We start from the raw sequence: 17,922 nt of genomic DNA, 5'->3' as shown, positions 1-17,922 counted from the left end.
CTGCCAGCCAGGCCAGGCCCCCTCTCTGCCCTCGAGCCCTTGGCAGGTCCAGAATCATTGCTCCCAGGGGAGTCCTTCTGTTGAAAGTCTGTTGACACTTGATCCCGTTATCAGTGCAATTAGGTAACTTCCCCGGCTTGTGCAATCTGCGGGTTGGATGATGTCTTAGGGCACTGATGTTAAACAAGACAAAAAGTTGACTTTGCAGTGTTTGCTAATTCTCAGAGGGACTGTTCTGTTGGGGGCCAGCTATTCCCATCCTGCTGCTTAGCTTTCCTCCATTGTGGTGGCATGATGGCAATTTTCCAAAGAAAATTGAGATGTGGGGTTGGGCATTATGGAGCACCAGGTAAAGCCACAGAGCAGATGTCTCCGCCCCATCTCTCAAGCCCTGCCTCAGCTTTCCATCCAGCTGCTTACTAATATTCACTCTGGGATGCAGGGTCTCCCCCACAGATTCCTTCAGCACCCCGTTGCCGGAGGGGATGAGCCTGCTGCCTGCCACCCAGCCTCCCTGCCTGTGAGAGACAAACAGACGGACAGGGGTTCTTTCTAAGCAGTTCCAATTTATTGGGGAAATTCCATTTCTTATATAGGGGAAGGGATAACCTCAGGCTGGGAATTTTGGGAATTCCAGGAGGGGAGAAACTAGGAGCCAATTACTAGGAGAATGGCTGTGGAAGCCACCTCCCATCGGCCAGGGGTGGGTGAGCAAGATGGCCTGGTTAATCAGTATTTCCTTGGAGCTATGTGACTCCTGCCCTGTTCATGCCCAGGGCTCTGTCCTTGGCCGCCATCTTGTCCGCCAGTGACCTGGACTGACTTTAGTCGCATTCTTATTGATTTAGTGACCTCTTTGCCCCTGAGCCCCACACTGGGAGGCAGCAAAGGCTCAGCTACTTGCGTGCCTGCCACCCAGGTGAGGCCATGCAGAGTTCTTGGCTTTGGCTTGCTCTCCATCCCTGCCTAGCGTTACATCACTGCGCCTTTCAGGCAGATAACTGAAAGCTAGACAGATAGCAAGCACAGAACCGTACTTCAGCTTAACAGAATAAGAAAAAATGAGATCAGGTTTGATGAAAGCTGAGCTAATTCAGTAGCCTGGCAGGTAATTGTTCGGAAGAGTTACACAGAACTCTATGTCCGTGCCAGGGCCTGGGCCTGAGATACAGCTGTGCAGTCCAAGAACTCATGGGAGGAGTTGAACGGAGGACAGACAGCCTCCATAGTGAGAGGATTTCAGGGAACTCTGTTCCTGTGGGGAGGGGACCAGAGACAGGCAGGGAGGGCTTGCTACAGTAGGCGACACCTTTCTTACTTGGGCCTGAGGTTGCTTATCTAACCACATGGTGGTAGTAGCAGCCCCCGCTCCTCGGCCTGGCTCTCAGAGGTCAGCCTTGAGGAGGAGGATGCTCGTGCTGGCCAGCCCTAGCAATCCCACCCCTCTCTCCCTCTCGGTCTTAGCCAGGGATCCAGGCAGAGCCTCTCCCATCAGGGGACACACACACAGGCAGGCTTCTGGCCTAGTGCTTAAGGCACCATGTCTCCTACTGGTTTCAGTTCCTGATGACAGCTGCTTGCTAATGCACACCCCTAAGAGACAGCAGGTGGTGGCTCATGGGGTTAGGTTACTGCCCCCACAGGGAGAGCTGTACTATGTTCCTGGATCCAGACTTTGACCCCACCAGTCTCATCCATTGTGGGCATTTGGGGAGTAAACCAGCAGACAAGATCCCTCTTTCTCTGCTTCTCAAGTAAAAAGCAAAGGAAAACCCTTCACAAATCACATCCACCTCGTGTGCTCTTCAGGAGCTCCTGGAAGGCATAGTGGGCAGGGACGGCCAAGCCTCAGGTGCATTCCAGGTGGGTGGGAGAGAGAGGACCCAGGCTACAGGCGGGTCCCTTGGCCTGTGCGGCTGACTCCGGGTTGGAAAGCTACTGCAAGCTGCTGGAAAAAGGCCAGAGTCACCTGTCCTTTCTTCTTGATGGATGGTCCACCCTTTGAAATGGGGACTCTCCAAGGCCAGTGAAACTGGTCCCGCTCCAGAAATACGCCCTGCTGTGGGTGGGATGATGGGAAGGGACCTGAAGAGAGGGGTGAAGGAGGCCTGAAAACAGCCCAAATGGGAATGGTCAGGGCCCAAGCTATAAAGCAGCCGTGCCAGGGCCTTGGCATGACTCTCGAGCCATGCTGCTCCTCAGCTTGCTATTGCTGCTGCTGACCTTGCTGGCTGCCACCCGCCTGTTGTGGTACCGGTGGAAGCTCAGGGGCCTCCACCTCCCACCTCTTGCCCCGGGTTTCCTGCACCTGCTGCAGCCCAACCTCCCCATCCATCTGCTTGATCTGGCTCGGACCCTAGGACCCATCTACAGGCTCCGCCTTGGGCTGCAAGGTAGGAAGCCACCCCCTTGCCAGCCCCTGCCCACGAAGGACCACTGAGGTCCTCCCCCTGCTCATCTCAGCTTTGGCCCTTCCCTAGATGTGGTGGTGCTGAATGATAAGAGGACCATTGAGGAAGCCATGATCAAAAAGTGGACAGACTTCGCCGGCAGACCCCAGGCACCTAGCTGTAAGGGAGGCGCACACTCCTGGAGGGAAAAAGGAGGGCTGGGGGAGACAGAAGGCTGTCCAGGTGCTTGGCTGACTTGGGCATTTCCCACTGGCCACCCTACCTCTCCATCTACCCACAGACAAGCTGGTATCTGAGCACTACCCAGACCTGTCACTGGGGGACTACTCCCTGCGCTGGAAGGCCCATAAGAAACTCACGCGCTCGGCCCTGCTGCTGGGCATCCACGAATCCATGGAGGCCCTGGTGGACAGCCTGACCCAGGAGTTCTGCCAGGTGAGGCTGGGCTCCTGCCCCATCCTGTCCCGGCAGGGGCCCCTGCCCTGCCCCAGCCTCCTCTAGCCTCTGCTCCTCCACAGCGCCTGAGAGCACTGGCTGGCGCCCCTGTGGTCATCCTGGAGGAATTCTCTGTCCTCACCTGCAGCATCATCTGCTCCCTCACCTTCGGAGACAAGGTCACGGTTGTCCCGGCTGCCCTTTGGGTGCTCCTTCAGCTCCTCTCCTCCCCTCTGCTGCTCCCACCCAGGCTCTGAACTCAGCATTCTTCACCAGGCAGACAATTTGGTGCACCCCATTCACAACAGCGTGCAGGACTTGCTGAAGGCCTGGGGCCACTGGTCGGTGCAAATTTTGGACGTGGTTCCCTTTCTCAGGGTGAGGAGGCTGGAAGGAAGGGAAGGCTGAAGGAAGAGCCCATGCCACCTGCCTCTCCCTCTGCCCCCGCGGTCCCCGGCAGCCACTCTCTTGGGCACCCTGCCCCAGTTTTTCCCCAACCCAGGTGTGTGCAGGCTGAAGCGGGCCGTTGAGAACAGGGATCAGCTCGTAGCACAGCAGCTGAAGTTCCACAAGGTGGGCAGGGCTGGCACCACAGGGATGGGTCTTTGACTCCCCACTTCCGGGCCTGTTGGTCTCACAAGCCTCTCCCCACAAGCCAGACTCTCAGCTCCTTCTGCCCCTCCACCCAGGAGAGCCTGGTGGCTGGCCAGTACAGAGACGTGGTGGACTACATGCTGCAGGGACTGGGCCAGGGCCCTGGACAGCTCCTGGAAGGGCACGTACACATGGCCGCCGTGGACCTGTTTGTCGGCGGCACCGAGACCACAGCGATCACCCTCTCGTGGGCTGTAGCATTCTTGCTTCACCACCCCGAGGTGCACCGTGGGGCCCGGGTCAAAAGCTTGGTCCTGGGAGCTGAGCCAGGGCTGCAGAACTGCAGTCTCCTCTGGGCCCGCCTGTAGGGGTCATGGTCCTGTGGGCACATGGGCCACGCTTGGTGGCTGCATGGGGAGAGGGTAGGGTAACAGCCAGGGGCAGGGTGTGGGCTGCTAGCCTCCAGCCTCGTCCCCACTCCCAGATTCAACGGCGACTACAGGAGGAGCTAGACCTCGAACTGGGTCCAGAAGCCGCAAGCTCCAGGGTGCCCTACAAGGACCGCACGCGGCTGCCCTTGCTTCATGCCACTGTCACTGAGGTGCTGCGCCTGAGGCCCGTGGTGCCCTTGGCCCTGCCCCATCGTGCAACACGGCCCAGCAGGTACCTCCGGAGGCTGGGGATTGAGTGAGGAAACGCCCAGCTCCTGCTGGCCAGCACCTGAACCCGGCCTCTCCTGCAGCATCTCTGGCTATGACATCCCTGAGGGGACAGTTGTCATCCCCAACCTTCAAGGCGCCAACCTTGATGAGACTGTGTGGGAGCAGCCGCATGAGTTCCTGCCGGGTATGTAGGGGGCGCCGGGGCCACAGGGCAGGAGTGGTGCAGGGAGGATCCTGACTGCTACACACCCTCGGCCGTGCCATTTCCTCTCGCTCCTGCAGATCGCTTCCTGCAGCCAGGCAAGAGTCCCCGGACACTGGCTTTCGGTTGTGGAGCGCGCATTTGCGTGGGCGAACCGCTGGCGCGCCTGGAGCTGGTGGTGGTGCTGGCGCGGCTGCTGCAGACCTTCACGCTGCTGCCGCCGCCCACCGGCGCCCTGCCCTCTCTGCATCCCCTGCCCCTCTGTGGCATCAACCTCCTCATGCAGCCCTTCCAGGTGCGGCTGCAGCCCCGTGGGCCGTCCCCCGGGACAGGGTAGGACCAGTGCCAGGCACGTGCCTCTGTTTCTGTTTTATTGCTCCCGCACAACCCCTCCCCTCCCCCCTGTAAACATGGTGCTGCGAGATCGCGGGCAGAGAAGGCCTTTTCCGGCGGCCCCGGCTTCTCCTCTCTCCCTCCTTGCGACCCCTCAGTGCTCGGCAGTCAAACTGGGGTGCCAGGAGTGGGTGGTGGGTTAACCGCCCTCAGCTGGCGGCTGGTAGCTTCTTGGTCTCAGCTTCATTTCCGTGAAGGGCACCGAGAACTCGAAGCCCTTCCAGTAGTACCAGCTCACACCCTGGGAGAGGGTTGTCACAGGTCAAGGCCAGACACCCCTGCTGCCTGAGCTCCCCCAACCCCAGGAATCGGCCGGCCTCCCCTCCTTGCTCTCCTTGTAACCCCACTGCAAAGAACTGGGGCTAGATTCTAGATGGGCCCCTTCATTGAATAAATCTGCTTGGGAGAATCTGGCTGGTGGTGTGACTGTCCCACCTCACAGGCAACAGCTCCCATCCTGTCAGGCCACACAGTGATACCCCAGCCCTGCTGGCCCCTGCCCCTCACCTGGTGGTCCACCGTGCTTCCATAGAGCCCGTTGAGGTTGGCATAGTGGCAGTTCCTGTACCACCAGGCCCCACGGTAGGAGACAGCACAGGAGATGAGCAAGTTGTTGGGGTCTCGATCCCGGGCAGAAAAGACGCTGCCGCTATGGTAGCTCATGGCATCACCTGGGCAGGGATGGGGGCAGGTGCCGTGGTGAGCGCCTCTTCTTCAGCCAGTCCTCCCAGCTGGCCACGGGTTCATTCTCACCTGCGGTGCCGTGGTAGCCCTCCAGGTGGAGGCGGTAGTAGTCGGCGGCTGAGCCCACGCGGAAGGAGTCGTATTGTGCGAAAACAGCCTCATCCCCAGCCCGCAGGTCCACGCGCATGGAGTAGTCGCCAGCCTGCGTCAGGCTGTGCAGGGCCTCGTTGCCTGGAGGGAGGCAGGCAGCAGGAGGGATGCCCTTGTCAGGATCCTGGGGTACACAGCATCCCCCATCCCCTCTTTAGCTCCCCTGTGCAGCACTGACCTAGCCAAAACTCCCCAGAGAGGTTCCCAAAACCATGGGCGTAGTCCTCCCAGTCCCTCCAGAAGTCCGTCTTCCCATCCATGCGCCGCTGGAACACCTGGGAGGCGGGTGGGGCCGCTGTCAATCAGGCTCCTGGGCAACAGGCCCCCTGGCCACACAGAGCCCTGAGTGCCCTTCTGGCTTCTACCCACCAGCCAGCCACCTCCGTCTGTCTCCATGTCGCAGAACACGTCCAGCGGCCGCTCGCGGTTGCCATTGAGGAAGATGGTGGTGGTCCTCGAGGAGCCAGCACCGTTCCGCATCTCCTCCCCACAGTCCCTGGGGAAGGGAACCTGAAGGCCACCTGGGGAGAGGCGCGTGAATGGGGGAGGGTCCTCTCACCCACGGCCCACCCAGTCCTGGGCTCAGGTCCCCCACCCGGGTACCAGTAGTGAAAGAGGTGGCCAGGGGTGGCGTGAGGCTGTCGCCCCACATGGCCTGCAGCCGAACGTTGTACAGGGTGGAAGGGAAGAGGCGGAGGAGCTTGTGTGAGGTGAGCCCTCCTGGGAGCAGGATTTCCTGTGGGAGAAATGAAGTGCGAGCTGGGGACAGGGAGGCCAAGACACCCCGCCCCCAATCAGGGAGCGTCTCTGGAATCAGCTCAAGAGGAGGGGCTGGCCATTGGCCAGGGCCACAGGCACCTGCGTCTGTCCCCCAGGGGTTTCGAAACTGAGCAGGTAGCCTGTGGGTGGGACTTGGGGTTCAGTCCATGTGAGCAGGGCAGTCCGAGGGGTCACCTCCTTGGCTTCCAAGTCTTGGGGGGCCTTCATCCCTGACAGGGAGGCAGAGAAGGGACGATGGGTATGAGCCCCAGCCAGGGTCCCCCTCCAGCCTGCCCTCCCCATCCAGCCTTGGGATACCAGGCTGCACCTGTGGTGAAGGAGATGCTTGCTGGGGAGGTGAAGTTGGGGCCCCGGAGGCCACGCACGGTGGCCGTGTAGTTGGTGTGGAGCATCAGGTCTTGCAGAGGGTAGTCCACAGCACTGCCTGGGGCCGAGCCCTGCAGGGGTGGGGCTGCAAGCGCAGGTGGGTGTCAGCTACTGCCCCCTCTATGCCTGTCTCCCACTCTCTCCAGAGGTCTTATTCCACTCACCCCCGGGGGCTGTGACCCGAACATTATATTTGTCCACCGGGGCCCGCGGAGGCATCCAGTGCAGCAAGGTGGATCCTTCCGTCAGGTTCAGGGCGCGCAGCTGAGTGGGGCCATCAGGCACTGGAAGAGGTCAGGAGCTCAGAGGGCTATCCCTGCTCTCCCCCCCTCCCCCTACAAAGCCTCCAGCGCCCTTCTCCCCCTCCCCCTGCCTTCTGCCCCATCTTACCCGTGGTGAGGAAGCCGGTGAGAGGTTCGCTCTCCTCAAAGCCACGGACGGAGACCACAGTCACCTCATAGCGGGTGCCGGACTGGAGCCCCTGGAGCTGATGGGCCTGGGCTCGCCCGTCCACCTGCACGCTCTGTGGCTCTCCTGCAAACACAGTGAGGGCTGGGGGACTGCCCAGGGGGGAACCCCAGAGCAGCAGGAGGGCAGGCCAGGGGCAGGAGGGGCAGCTGACAAGGGCAAAGGTACAACGGGGTTACCTCCATCCGCCAGCTGGTAGGACACTTTGAAGCTGTCCACCCTGGAGGGTGGGGGCGTCCAGCTGACCATGGCTGAGGTCTCTCTGACATCAGTGAACTGGAGGTCGCGGGGGCTCTCCAGAACTGGGGAGAGGGGCAAGGCAGGGTGGTGAGAAGCGGGGGCAGGGGGCTCCTGCTCGACAAGGCCCACCTCTCCTTCCCCTGCCTCCTTTCCCAGCCCCTTTCCTCTAGGTTTCCAGAGAGGAAGTGAGTCTGCAGGCTCCTCCAAGCCCCACCCCCATGCCTCTGCCCCCATCCGCCCCAGCTGCCCCGCTGGCTGGATCCCACCCTCACCTGGGCTGAGGGTGCGGGCAGTGCCCTGAATGCTGTCGGCCTTGTACGGCCCGCGCAGCCCATACAGCGTCAGGCTGTATAGCGTGCCCGGCCGCAGGTCCCGGAGCACAGCCGAGCGCCGCGTGCCGGGCACCATCAGCTCCCGCTGCAGCAGGGGACGCAGGTGCGGCTCCACTGTGCTCGGGGTCGGAACCCCAAAGCGGAGCAGGAAGGAATCGAAGGCTCCGGGTGGTGCCTCCCAGTTGAGTCGCAGGGAGCTGGTGGTCACATCACTCACAGACAACTGGGACAGACGAGGCCCCAGCTCCCCTAGGGTCTGACCAGCAGGAGCTGGCCCTGCACAGGGTGGGTGGGAGACAGGGGCAATCAGCTGGGTGGTCTGGGTCAGCTGTCACCTGGCCTCCCACCCTGGCCCTCTTGCCCCACCTGTGAAGTGGGCCTGACTAACAAGGCACTTGCAGCATGGGCATTGCAGAGCCCAGGGCCGTCTTCCTCCCCCTGCCCCCCTCATGCTGTCCCTGTGGTCAGCACCTTGGGGCACTCCCAGGGCCCTTCCCAGCCAGACCTCACCGTACCCGTGGTGCCCTCGGCTAAGAGGGGCCCCAGGCGCTTCCCCTCGTGGAGTCCATAGAGGAAGAACCTGTAGGTGGTGCTGGGCTCCAGGGCTGAGATGAGGACCTTGTTCTGGTCACTGTCCATGAGCAAGGCCTGGGGCTGCCCATCCGTGTCCTGGTACTGGACCACAAAGGAGTCGAAGGGGCCCCGGGCCACGCTCCAGGAGAGGCGCAGGGAGTTGGGGGCTGTGTCCGTCACCACCAGCTCCCCCAGGAGGGGCTCTTCACGGGGCTCAGGGATCCCTGGGGCCGGCGTGTCCTCCTCTGGGGATGGTGTTTCCTCCTTCGGAACTGTGTGGGGAAAAGCTAAGCTGGGGGTGCCATGGGGCCTTCCCTAGAGAGGGGAGGAGGGGGAGGTTCTGGGGCTGCTCCAAGGCTGGGGTCCTGAGGCTGGCCGTCATTGAGGCCTTGGAGCAGCATCTTCCACACGACTCTCACCTGCTCCTGCTCTGGTGTTGATACCAACCCCACGCCATGATCTGTCTCCTGTTCTGGAAGCTACTGCAGCCCCTCACTGCTCCAGGGGCTCTTGGATCACATAAGATAAAAGACCTGTTCTTCCAGACCTCAGCATTCCCACCTCTGGCCCACTCTCAAGGCTTATGTGTGTGTGTACATCCCACCCTCCTAGGGATACCTGTGCCAGTGGCCCCAGCACTGGCTGAGCTGAGGACCCTTGCTTCTCCTGAGAAAAGCTGGGGGCAGGTCCTGCTCCTGCACTCCCCAGCCCTGGCCAGGCTGCTCTGAGGTACAGGACAGGGGCCGCTGGCAGCTTTGGGAAGAGGGATGCTGTGTCTCTGGCCTCTGGGTCCCTGCCCACTGTGTGTGTGCCTGGGGATCTTCCACTTGAGAAAGTGCTCCTGAGTCATGCACTGGGGATGGGGAGGTCGGCCCTGATTTGGGGGCAGGAGGTGACAAGCTGGTTGTGGACAGTGACAGCACAGAGAGAAAGCAGACACCGCACAGCCCTTCCTTTGCACCAGTCCCAGCTGGCCGGGATCAGCCCCTCTTCCTGGCCCCGCCTGCCCACTTCTGCCAGTGCCTGAGGTCCTAAGCAAAGGTCCTTAGCCTCACCTGTCATTCCCAGGGCTGAGATCGGGCCCAAGCGCTTTCCCCCAAGGAGCCCATAGAGGAGGAACTTGTACTTCCGGCCGGGCGCCAGGCCCCGCACAGTGGCCTCCCGCTGGTCTGCGGCCATGGGCACTGCCTGTGGCTGCCGCTCTGTGTCCCTGTACTGCAGCACGAAGGAGTCGAAGGTGCCCTGGGCCACCGTCCACGACAGGCGCAGAGAGTCCAAGGTTTCATCTGTCACTGCCAGCTCCCCCAGGAGGGCTGGGGGCTGCCGATCCTTCTCCAGGGGAGCTGTGGGGATGGTCAGGATGCAGGATGTTCAAGCAAGTGCTGCCTCCATCCACCGGGCAACACGGGGCAGCTGCAGGCACCAGAGGCTGGGACAACCCCGGGGTAGGGGGACAGACAGGCCAGGCTCTCTCTGGATGTCACTGCCCAACTCCCTCTTACCCTGACCCCATTTCCCACACAGCGATTTTTCAGAGCTGAGGGACACCCAGGGGCTGCCTGGTTGTCAGGGGACACCCCATTTGCAGGCCATGATTGTCTCCCCCAAGAGCCATCCCGTTCACCTGCCTCCCCGGCCTCCCACTGGCTCTGCTGGGGATCCGTTGGGATGAGTGGTGGGGAACAAACAGCAGAGCTGAGGGGCCTGGCCAGGGCTCCATTGGTGTGGATGTGGGGGTCTGAGGGACAGTATGACGCTGGTCCCCACAGTGAGGCTTTGGGGAAGAGAGCTGGGCAGTCGGGAGGCCCCTGTGGCCAGCTGCTCTGCTCTGTCCTCTGGCCAGGGTGACTCATGGTTTGGAAGAGGGTGAGGGTCAGTGACACCCCCACCCCGGCCTCGAGGGGCCTGAGTCATGGGCACCATGACATTAGATTTTCCATGGTGCTTTTGCAACCAAGTCTTCTCTTATTTTCCACCTCTTGCCTCCAGGGGCCAGATGGGCACACTTACCAAGTGCCAGCAGGGATGGGAGAGTGTCTGACCCCAGTGTGGGAGGAGGGACAGCTCAGGGACAGGGAGTGAAGTACCTGTCCGCAGCCACACAACCAGCTGGGGCGTATATGTCCCATGTCCCCTGTCCCCTCGCCTGTGCCCACCCCATGCTGTTGTGCCAAAGCTGAGAGCAGGAGGCACTGCATGGGGAGGGCAGCTGTGGGGGCTCACCTGTGGCACCGTCGGTGGAAACAGGGCCTAGCCGCTTCCTGCCCACCAGGCCATAGAGCAGGAACCTGTACTTTCTGCCCGGCTCCAAGTCAGGGATGGTGAGCTCGCGCTGGTCACCAGCCACGGGCACTGCTTGCAGCTGTCCATCCCTGTCCTTGTGTTGGACCAGGAAAGAGTCAAATTCACCCTCAGAGACGGTCCAGGAGAGGCTCATGGAGTTGGGCGTCATGTCTGTCACCGTCAGCTCCCCCAGGCGGGGAGGGGGCTTTGTGTCTGGGACTGAAAAGAGAGCAAGGTGCATGGAGCGGACAGGAAACGGCGGCCGCAGGGACCACTGCAGCACCCTTCCTGTGCTGTGGCTATGGGGAATCGGGAGAGGGTGACTGGGCTAGGGACAGGGAAAAGAGAAGAGCCAAACAAGAGAGCAGGTGTCCCCTTGGGGCAAAGGGTGGGGAAGAAAGAAGGAGGGGAATGAGAGAGGCCCCATGGTAGCTTGGACTTCATTGGATTCAAAGCTGGAGGCTCAGCAACGTGCAAGTCCAACTGTCGCCACAAGAGGGCTCCCGGGCTCACTCACTCGTTTTTGCCTCCACAGAAAGTGGCCCGTGGCGTTTTCCATCCTGGAGTCCAAACAGCAGGAACTTGTACTTGCGGGCCGGGTCCAGGCCTGAGACTGTGACCTCACGGAGCTCTGTGCTCACGGGCACCGACTTGGGCTGACCCTGTGCATCCTTGTACTGGACCAGAAAGGAGTCAAAGGGACCCTGGGCCACAGTCCAGGAGAGGCGTGCTGTGTCCGAGGTCACGGCCACCACCTCCAGCTCCCCCAGGCGGGGCTCTGAGGGAGGCTGTGTGGGAAGGGGGGCTGGAACAGAGCAGAGGAGGCTCTGAGAGGTGGGGCCTGCCTTTCCCAGGCTGTGCACCCACACGTCCCCTGATCTCCACTAGAGCCCCCATGGTGTGCCAGCCGCTGGTGAGCAGCTCCCACCACTTCTGAGGCAGGTGCAGTCATAGGGAGCACCAACTTGTAGAGACTGGGGGCACAGATTGGTGGCAAAACACCCGGGGCACCAGGCAGGACGGTGCGGCAATTGCAGCTCTTGCGGGGCTGGGCTCCCCGGCATTCTGCGAGTCCCCATAGTATTCCAGAGGCAGATGAGGGAGGCAGAAAAGGAACAAATGAGCAAGTCCGGAGTCAGATGAGCAAAGAAGGAAGCTCCAGCGCACAGGTATGAACGCCACGCACTGAAATCCAGCATAGGCTGCAATGATTGCACTCACCAAGAGGCTCCTTAGCAGCGTTGGAGAGAACAGAAGGTGAGAGCCGCAGTGAGACAGGCTGACCCAAAGGGGGCCCCAGAGAGCAGCACAAGTTAACCAGGGCCTGATTTCACCAGCACTCACCCGTCACGCCCACGGTGGACACAGGGCCCACACGCCGCCCCTCGTGCAGGCCATACAGGTTCATCTTGTACTTGCGCCCTGGCTCCAGGCCCTCCACGGCCACCTCACGCTCCTCTCCCCCAACGCGCACCACCTGGGGTCGTCCTTCCCTATCCTTGTACTGGATGCTGAAGGAGTCGAAGTGTCCCTGGGGTACGGTCCACGACAGGCTCAGAGAGTCCGGGGATGACCCAGTCACCGTCAGCTCCCCCAGGACTGGCTCCTCGGAGGGCACTGGGGCCTCTGTGCTGGGCTCTGTGGGGGTGGGGATCTCATCCACCTCTGTGGCTTCTGAGGGTGTCTCCTCCTCGGCAGCTGAGAAGGGGAAACAAGGAGGTTGAGGGCATAGGGGACCAGAAGGGAGAGCCATGGCCACCACTGAGGCCTGAGGTTCCTTCAGAGCAGCCCGTCCTGGGGTTGGGTGAACTGGGCTGACGGCAGACATGCCACCCTGCCACCACCAGGCACGTGTGGGGACTCCATAGCAGCCCTCAGTCACAGCAAGGTCAGGATTACTGCTCAGTCCCCAGCCCTAGCAAGCAACAGAAAGCTGAACCTCCCTTCCCCAAGCCTAGACCCACCCTGGGGCTACAGCACCCACTCACCCCTTGCCCTGGGCTGTGGTGCCCACTCACCCCAGCCCTGAGGCTTTGGCACCCACTCATCCCTGCCCTGGGCTGAGGCACCCACTCACCAGTCACCCCCACCGCTGACACAGGGCCCGTGCGCTGGCCGCTGTGGAAGCCGTACAGGTTCACCTTGTACTTGTGGTCTGGCTCCAGGCCCGACAGGGTCACCTCATCCTCATGGCCTGGCACCCGCACCACCTTGGGCTGCCCGTCTCCGTTCTTGTACTGGACCAAGAAGTGGTCAAAGTGTCCCTCGGAGACTGTCCAGGAGAGGCTCAGGGAGTCGGGGGTGGCGTCTGTCACAGTCAGCTGCCCGAGGCGTGGCTTGGTGGGGGGCTCGGGGGTCATGGTGGGTGTGGCCTGAGTGGTGACAGGTTCGTCCTTGGGAGCTGGACAGACATACATGGGGACAGTGGGCTCTCAGCAGACACCACAGGTACAGCCCAGGTCAGAGAGCTGAGCACAACTCCCACACACTTCCCTCTGTCCCTTCCCAATCACCTTTGCTTGTCCCTTGCTCAGCACCTACCTCCCACGTGACGTCTCCCCTCTTTCCAGGTCCTGCCTCACCAAGGCCCGCCCGGTTCCTGTTCACAGGGCCTCTCCTCACAGGGGTCTCCTTGGCATCAAGTTGATCTCCTAGCTTGTTCTTGGCTCCCACACGGGTTCAAAAGCGGGCTGTGCTCTGGATCTGTCCCTATCCCCAGCTGTCTGCTCACCCTGGCGCACCCCACTGTCCTTCACACATCCCCCAGGAGCCCCGTCCCACAGGCTCTTCTCCCTGAGTGTCACCTCCCTCCATTCCAGTTCCCCAGGCTTCCTGGGCAGCCGGGGCGACAGGGCGGCACTCAGCAGAGATGCCCTAAGGGACACCATCTGACACCCTGCCTTATTCCTATAGCTGTCCCCAGCCAACCCTGCCTGAGCCCAGATCTTAGTGCCACCTGGGCACTGTGGCCAGCCAGGCAGAGCATCCAACCCCCATCCAGGCCTGGCTCCCTGGCTTGACCAACACAAGTCACCTCCAGGACTGTTTGCTGGCTCACAGCCAGTCTGCCCACTGCTGTGAGTCCCAGGAGGACACAGCACAAGGACCCTAGCCTCACTGAGGGCCTGGGTACAAGTCCATTATTTCACCAAGTTCTAAGGGCAGGTCCATTTCCACTGTGGGAGGAACTTTCCTATGCAAATATGGTTTCTGATTGGTCCACAAATACCCAAGGCAGTGCCATTCACAACAGCCCAAAGCTGCCAGCAACCAATTGACCACTTAAGGGAAAATGGAAGAGCAGAATGGGGTTGTATGTGTGCAGGACTCTCTCTTAGCTGAAGGATGTCGCAGTACAGATGACCCTGGGGACGCTGTGTGTAGAGAAAGCAGCACACAAGCAAAGCCCAGAACAGTGTCATCCCCTAAATATCCGGAAGTGACAGAGAGGCAGGCTGGTGGCTGCCGAGGGTTCAGGGAAGAGAAAGGGAACCTATACTGAATTGCTGTAAAATTCCAATGTGGAAGTGCTGGCACAGTGGTGCAGCAACCCAATCTTCCGCCTGAAGTGCCAGCATCCTATATGGACACCAGTTGGCTTCCTGGCTACTTCCCTGCTGATCTGGCTCCCTGCTTATGACCTGGGAAAGCAGTGGAGGGTGGCTCAAGTCTTTGGGACCCTGCACCCATGTGGGAGACCTGGAAGAAGCGCCTGGCTGCTGGCTTCAGCTCAGCTCAGCTATGGCCATTGAGGCCATTTGGAAAGTGAACGAGAGGAAGGAAGATCTTTCTATCTCTCCTCTCTATAAATCTGATTTTCGAATAAAATTAAAATAAATCTTTTTTAAAAATTCAATTTTGAAAGACCAGTTGTGGAAGCATATGTGGTGGGACGGGGGGCTTCAGATTGTTCAAGGATATGTACGCCATCGCAGTTGTCTGTCTTCCCATAAAGTCTTCATACTCCTGGTTCTTAACCACTCAGCACACACTTAAAAGAGGGGACCCTTGCAAACTCCATAACTCCACTAAGAATCCCCAAAGTGTGCTCTGAGAAGCAGAGGTGTCCAAGGAACAAGACACGTGTTAAAATGAAGATTCCAGTGTAAAACTACCCAAGCACAGTGTCCTTTTTACACAGCCCTGCAAAACCAGCTGTGCAGTGATCAGCTTCCATGTCCTACAGCCAACTTCCCCACGCTGCTCTGCCCTCATTCACTCACCCGTCACGCCCACGGTGGACACGGGGCCCACGCGCCGCCCCTCGTGCAGGCCATACAGGTTCATCTTGTACTTGCGCCCCGGCTCCAGGCCCTCCACGGCCACCTCACGCTCCTCTCCCCCAACGCGCACCACCTGGGGTCGTCCTTCCCTGTCCTTGTACTGGATGCTGAAGGAGTCGAAGTGTCCCTGGGGTACGGTCCACGACAGGCTCAGAGAGTCCGGGGATGACCCAGTCACCGTCAGCTCTCCCAGGACTGTCTCCTCGGAGGGCACTGGGGCCTCTGTGCTGGGCTTTGTGGGGGTGGGGGTCTCATCCACCTCTGTGGGTTCTGAGGGTGTCTCCTCCTCGGCAGCTGAGAAGGGAAGACATGGAGGTGAGGCATGGTGCCTGGGAGGGGTCCTGGGGGCTAGGGCCGTGGCCACCAGAGCCTGAGGCTCCTTCAGAGAAACCAGTTCTTGGGGCTGGGTGAGTTGGAATGACAGCAGACCAGCAGACATGGTCCACCTAAGGGCAGCTGTGAGGACCCTATAGCAGCCTGCAACACAGCCATGTGCCCACAGCCCTCCTGCCCAGCAGGAGCAGAGGGGTCAGGGCCTCAGCCACTGCAGGGCCAGGATCACTGCCCAGTCCTTGGCCCAGCCAGGGGCTCAATTTTCCCTCACCCTCTTGAATTCTGCCCCGGGGCTGTGGCATGTACTCACCCTTGCTCTGGGGCTGTGGTGCTCACTCACCCCTCGCCTGGGCCGCAGCTCCACTCACCCCTGCCCTGCGGCTGTGGCACCCACTCACCCCGGCCCTGCGACTTTGGCACCCACTCATCCCTGCCCTGGGCTGAGGCACCCACTCACCCCGGCCCTGCGACTTTGGCACCCACTCATCCTGGCCCTGGGCTGAGGCACCCACTCACCAGTCACCCCCACCGCTGACACAGGCCCTGTGCGCTGGCCGCTGTGGAAGCCGTACAGGTTCACCTTGTACTTGTGGTCTGGCTCCAGGCCCGACAGGGTCACCTTATCCTCACGGCCTGGCACCCGCACCACTTTGGGCTGCCCGTCTCCATTCTTGTACTGGACCAAGAAGTGGTCAAAGTGTCCCTCGGAGACTGTCCAGGAGAGGCTCAGGGAGTCGGGGGTGGCGTCTGTCACAGTCAGCTGCCCGAGGCGTGGCTTGGTGGGGGGCTCGGGAGTCGCGGTGGGTGTGGCCTGAGTGGTGACAGGTTCGTCCTTGGGAGCTGGACAGACATACATGGGGACAGTGGGCTCTCAGCAGACACCACAGGTACAGCCCAGGTCAGAGAGCTGAGCACAGTGTCAGGGCCTGGTGGCTCACACGGTTAAGAAGTGGGCAGTGCTTTGGGCCCATCCTTGTCCTCAGTTGCTCCTTCACCCAGGGTGCACCACAGTGTCCTACCCATATCCTCCAGATGTCCCCACCCATGGGCTCTGCTCCCTGAGTGCTACCTCTCTGTCAGTCTCCCCAGGCTCTTGGTGCAGGAGGAGCTGGGGCAGGATCCTCTGATGGGGTCGGGGTCTGGCAGAGAAGAGCCACTTGGAGCTTGGCCCTGCCCCAGGCTCACCCCAGTGGACACCTTCCTCCTATAAGCTGCCCCATCAACCCTGCCCAACCACAAACCTCAGTATCCCTTGTCTCTGTGGCCAAGCTGACTAGCGCTTTCCTAGGTTCTGTCCAGACCTTTAATGTTCTGGCCCCAGACCTTTAATGTTCACCCACTTTACTTGCTGGATTTCTGCCTGGCCCCATTCCTTGATTCCATCAGTATATAAACTTAGAGGTGTCTCTTTCCCTGCTTCCCCCCGGGAAACTGAAAAACACCCAACACAGATGAGCCACCAAGGCCTTGGCTGCCACCACTGGCCTAGCCCAGCATGGGGTTGCTGTGGCCGAGCAAGTACGGGCAACTTCATGGAGTGATAACAACCGCCCAATGTGCCTGTCACTGTGATGGACGGAGACAGAGAGCAGCCCCACCAGCAACCATCACCGGACATAGGCAATCTAGCACATTTTCCAAACCACTAAAATGCTCAAAGCTCACCACCCAGCCATCTGAGCCATGCCTGCTTCTTTTCCCACTCCAGTCGCAACCTAGCTCTAAGGGACCTGCTCTCAGACAAGGCTGGCGGCACACCTGGCTGTGGGCTTCCTCTTCCTGCAGCTTCACCACTCAGAGGTGGTTTCCCGAGCCAGCAACAGCCACATCACATGGCTCTGCTTGGACAAACGGAGTGCTGGGCTCTGGCCCAAACCCTCTGGCCCTAATCCCACCATTCAGCAAGTTCCCAGGCATCTGATGTGCCAAAGTAGCACTGTGGCAGACAGCACCTGATTCCTCGTTCCAAATCACCCCATCTCACTCGATGGCCACTCACCCGTCACGCCCACAGTGGACACGGGGCCCACGCGCCGCCCCTCATGCAGGCCATACAGGTTCATCTTGTACTTGCGCCCTGGCTCCAGGCCCTCCACGGCCACCTCATGCTCCTCTCCCCCAACGCGCACCACCTGGGGTCGTCCTTCCCTGTCCTTGTACTGGATGCTGAAGGAGTCGAAGTGTCCCTGGGGTACGGTCCACGACAGGCTCAGAGAGTCCGGGGATGACCCAGTCACCGTCAGCTCCCCCAGGACTGGCTCCACGGAGGGCACTGGGGCCTCTGTGCTGGGCTCTGTGGGGGTGGGGGTCTCATCCACAATCTCCTGCATGTCTGGGAGAAGAGATGGGGACACAGGCTATCAGTGAGGGGAACTTGCATGGCTGATACGGTCAGTGGGGGCAGTCAGCCCGTCCAGCTAGCGTCCTCCTCAAGCACGGGCTTAGGGACACGAGGGGTCATGAAATGTGACAAGTGGTCACTCACAGAGGAGAGAGATGTGGAAGAGCAGCCCTGGTCCTGTCCCCTTAGCAAGATTGCTCTCTCACAAACCTCTGAATGCAACTGGGACATGTGTGTGGGAGCCAACATAGTGTGCTCATTTCCTCTGACCCAATAATTCCATTTCTGGGCACCTATCCTAAGAAAATGATTAAAAGCAGGAAAAAGTTATAGCATGGAAGAACTCATTAAGGGATTATTCATGACAGCAGAATGTGTCAGGAAGCCAAAGG

The 17,922-nt window shown here is 60.5% G+C and overlaps 2 protein-coding genes across 6 annotated transcripts in view; one reads left to right on the top strand and one right to left on the bottom strand.

The window, feature by feature from the left end:
* Positions 1 to 2,188: 2,188 nt before the first annotated feature.
* On the top strand, positions 2,189 to 4,641 carry LOC101536144 (steroid 21-hydroxylase). Of its 2 annotated transcripts, XM_058665258.1 has the most exons (10): positions 2,189 to 2,393; positions 2,481 to 2,570; positions 2,692 to 2,846; positions 2,930 to 3,031; positions 3,123 to 3,224; positions 3,333 to 3,419; positions 3,536 to 3,721; positions 3,925 to 4,103; positions 4,183 to 4,286; positions 4,385 to 4,641. In XM_058665258.1, exons 1-10 carry the CDS (start codon positions 2,189 to 2,191, stop codon positions 4,639 to 4,641), a joined length of 1,467 nt encoding a protein of 488 aa, XP_058521241.1. The 2 variants fall into 2 exon arrangements, with proteins under 2 accessions (XP_058521241.1, XP_058521242.1); XM_058665259.1 differs by lacking the exon at positions 2,481 to 2,570.
* A 20-nt stretch (positions 4,642 to 4,661) lies between these two features.
* TNXB (tenascin XB) overlaps positions 4,662 to 17,922 on the bottom strand; it is a 58,238-nt gene continuing 44,977 nt past the window's right edge. For 2 of the 4 annotated variants that reach the window (XM_058665254.1, XM_058665256.1), the window contains 21 exons: positions 17,189 to 17,521; positions 15,706 to 16,029; positions 14,797 to 15,150; positions 12,651 to 12,974; positions 11,918 to 12,271; positions 11,091 to 11,378; positions 10,514 to 10,792; positions 9,346 to 9,633; positions 8,233 to 8,562; positions 7,658 to 7,993; positions 7,325 to 7,447; positions 7,068 to 7,211; positions 6,842 to 6,961; positions 6,619 to 6,762; positions 6,390 to 6,520; positions 6,135 to 6,267; positions 5,901 to 6,052; positions 5,710 to 5,806; positions 5,451 to 5,612; positions 5,205 to 5,368; positions 4,662 to 4,938 (listed from right to left, as the gene is read on the bottom strand). In XM_058665254.1, coding sequence (XP_058521237.1) covers positions 4,837 to 4,938; positions 5,205 to 5,368; positions 5,451 to 5,612; positions 5,710 to 5,806; positions 5,901 to 6,052; positions 6,135 to 6,267; positions 6,390 to 6,520; positions 6,619 to 6,762; positions 6,842 to 6,961; positions 7,068 to 7,211; positions 7,325 to 7,447; positions 7,658 to 7,993; positions 8,233 to 8,562; positions 9,346 to 9,633; positions 10,514 to 10,792; positions 11,091 to 11,378; positions 11,918 to 12,271; positions 12,651 to 12,974; positions 14,797 to 15,150; positions 15,706 to 16,029; positions 17,189 to 17,521 — 4,682 coding nt within the window. In that variant the 3' untranslated portion in view covers positions 4,662 to 4,836. The remainder of the gene's footprint in view (positions 4,939 to 5,204; positions 5,369 to 5,450; positions 5,613 to 5,709; positions 5,807 to 5,900; positions 6,053 to 6,134; positions 6,268 to 6,389; positions 6,521 to 6,618; positions 6,763 to 6,841; positions 6,962 to 7,067; positions 7,212 to 7,324; positions 7,448 to 7,657; positions 7,994 to 8,232; positions 8,563 to 9,345; positions 9,634 to 10,513; positions 10,793 to 11,090; positions 11,379 to 11,917; positions 12,272 to 12,650; positions 12,975 to 14,796; positions 15,151 to 15,705; positions 16,030 to 17,188; positions 17,522 to 17,922) is intronic. The other 2 variants (XM_058665257.1, XM_058665255.1) reach the window with 2 other exon arrangements.

This window comes from Ochotona princeps, chromosome 1, assembly GCF_030435755.1.
Source record: "Ochotona princeps isolate mOchPri1 chromosome 1, mOchPri1.hap1, whole genome shotgun sequence".
NCBI lineage: Eukaryota > Metazoa > Chordata > Mammalia > Lagomorpha > Ochotonidae > Ochotona > Ochotona princeps.
The sequence above is the reverse complement of the archived record's forward strand: the minus strand, read 5'-3'. Positions and strand labels throughout refer to the sequence as shown.

Excerpts from the sequence above, each read along its gene's own strand:
- LOC101536144 (XM_058665258.1), top strand. The coding sequence starts at position 2,189 with ATGCTGCTCCTCAGCTTGCTATTGCTGCTGCTGACCTTGCTGGCTGCC. Across the intron at positions 3,420-3,535 it reads AGCAGCTGAAGTTCCACAAG|GAGAGCCTGGTGGCTGGCCA; the intron begins GTGGGCAGGGCT and ends CCCTCCACCCAG. Across the intron at positions 3,722-3,924 it reads TCTTGCTTCACCACCCCGAG|ATTCAACGGCGACTACAGGA; the intron begins GTGCACCGTGGG and ends CCCCACTCCCAG.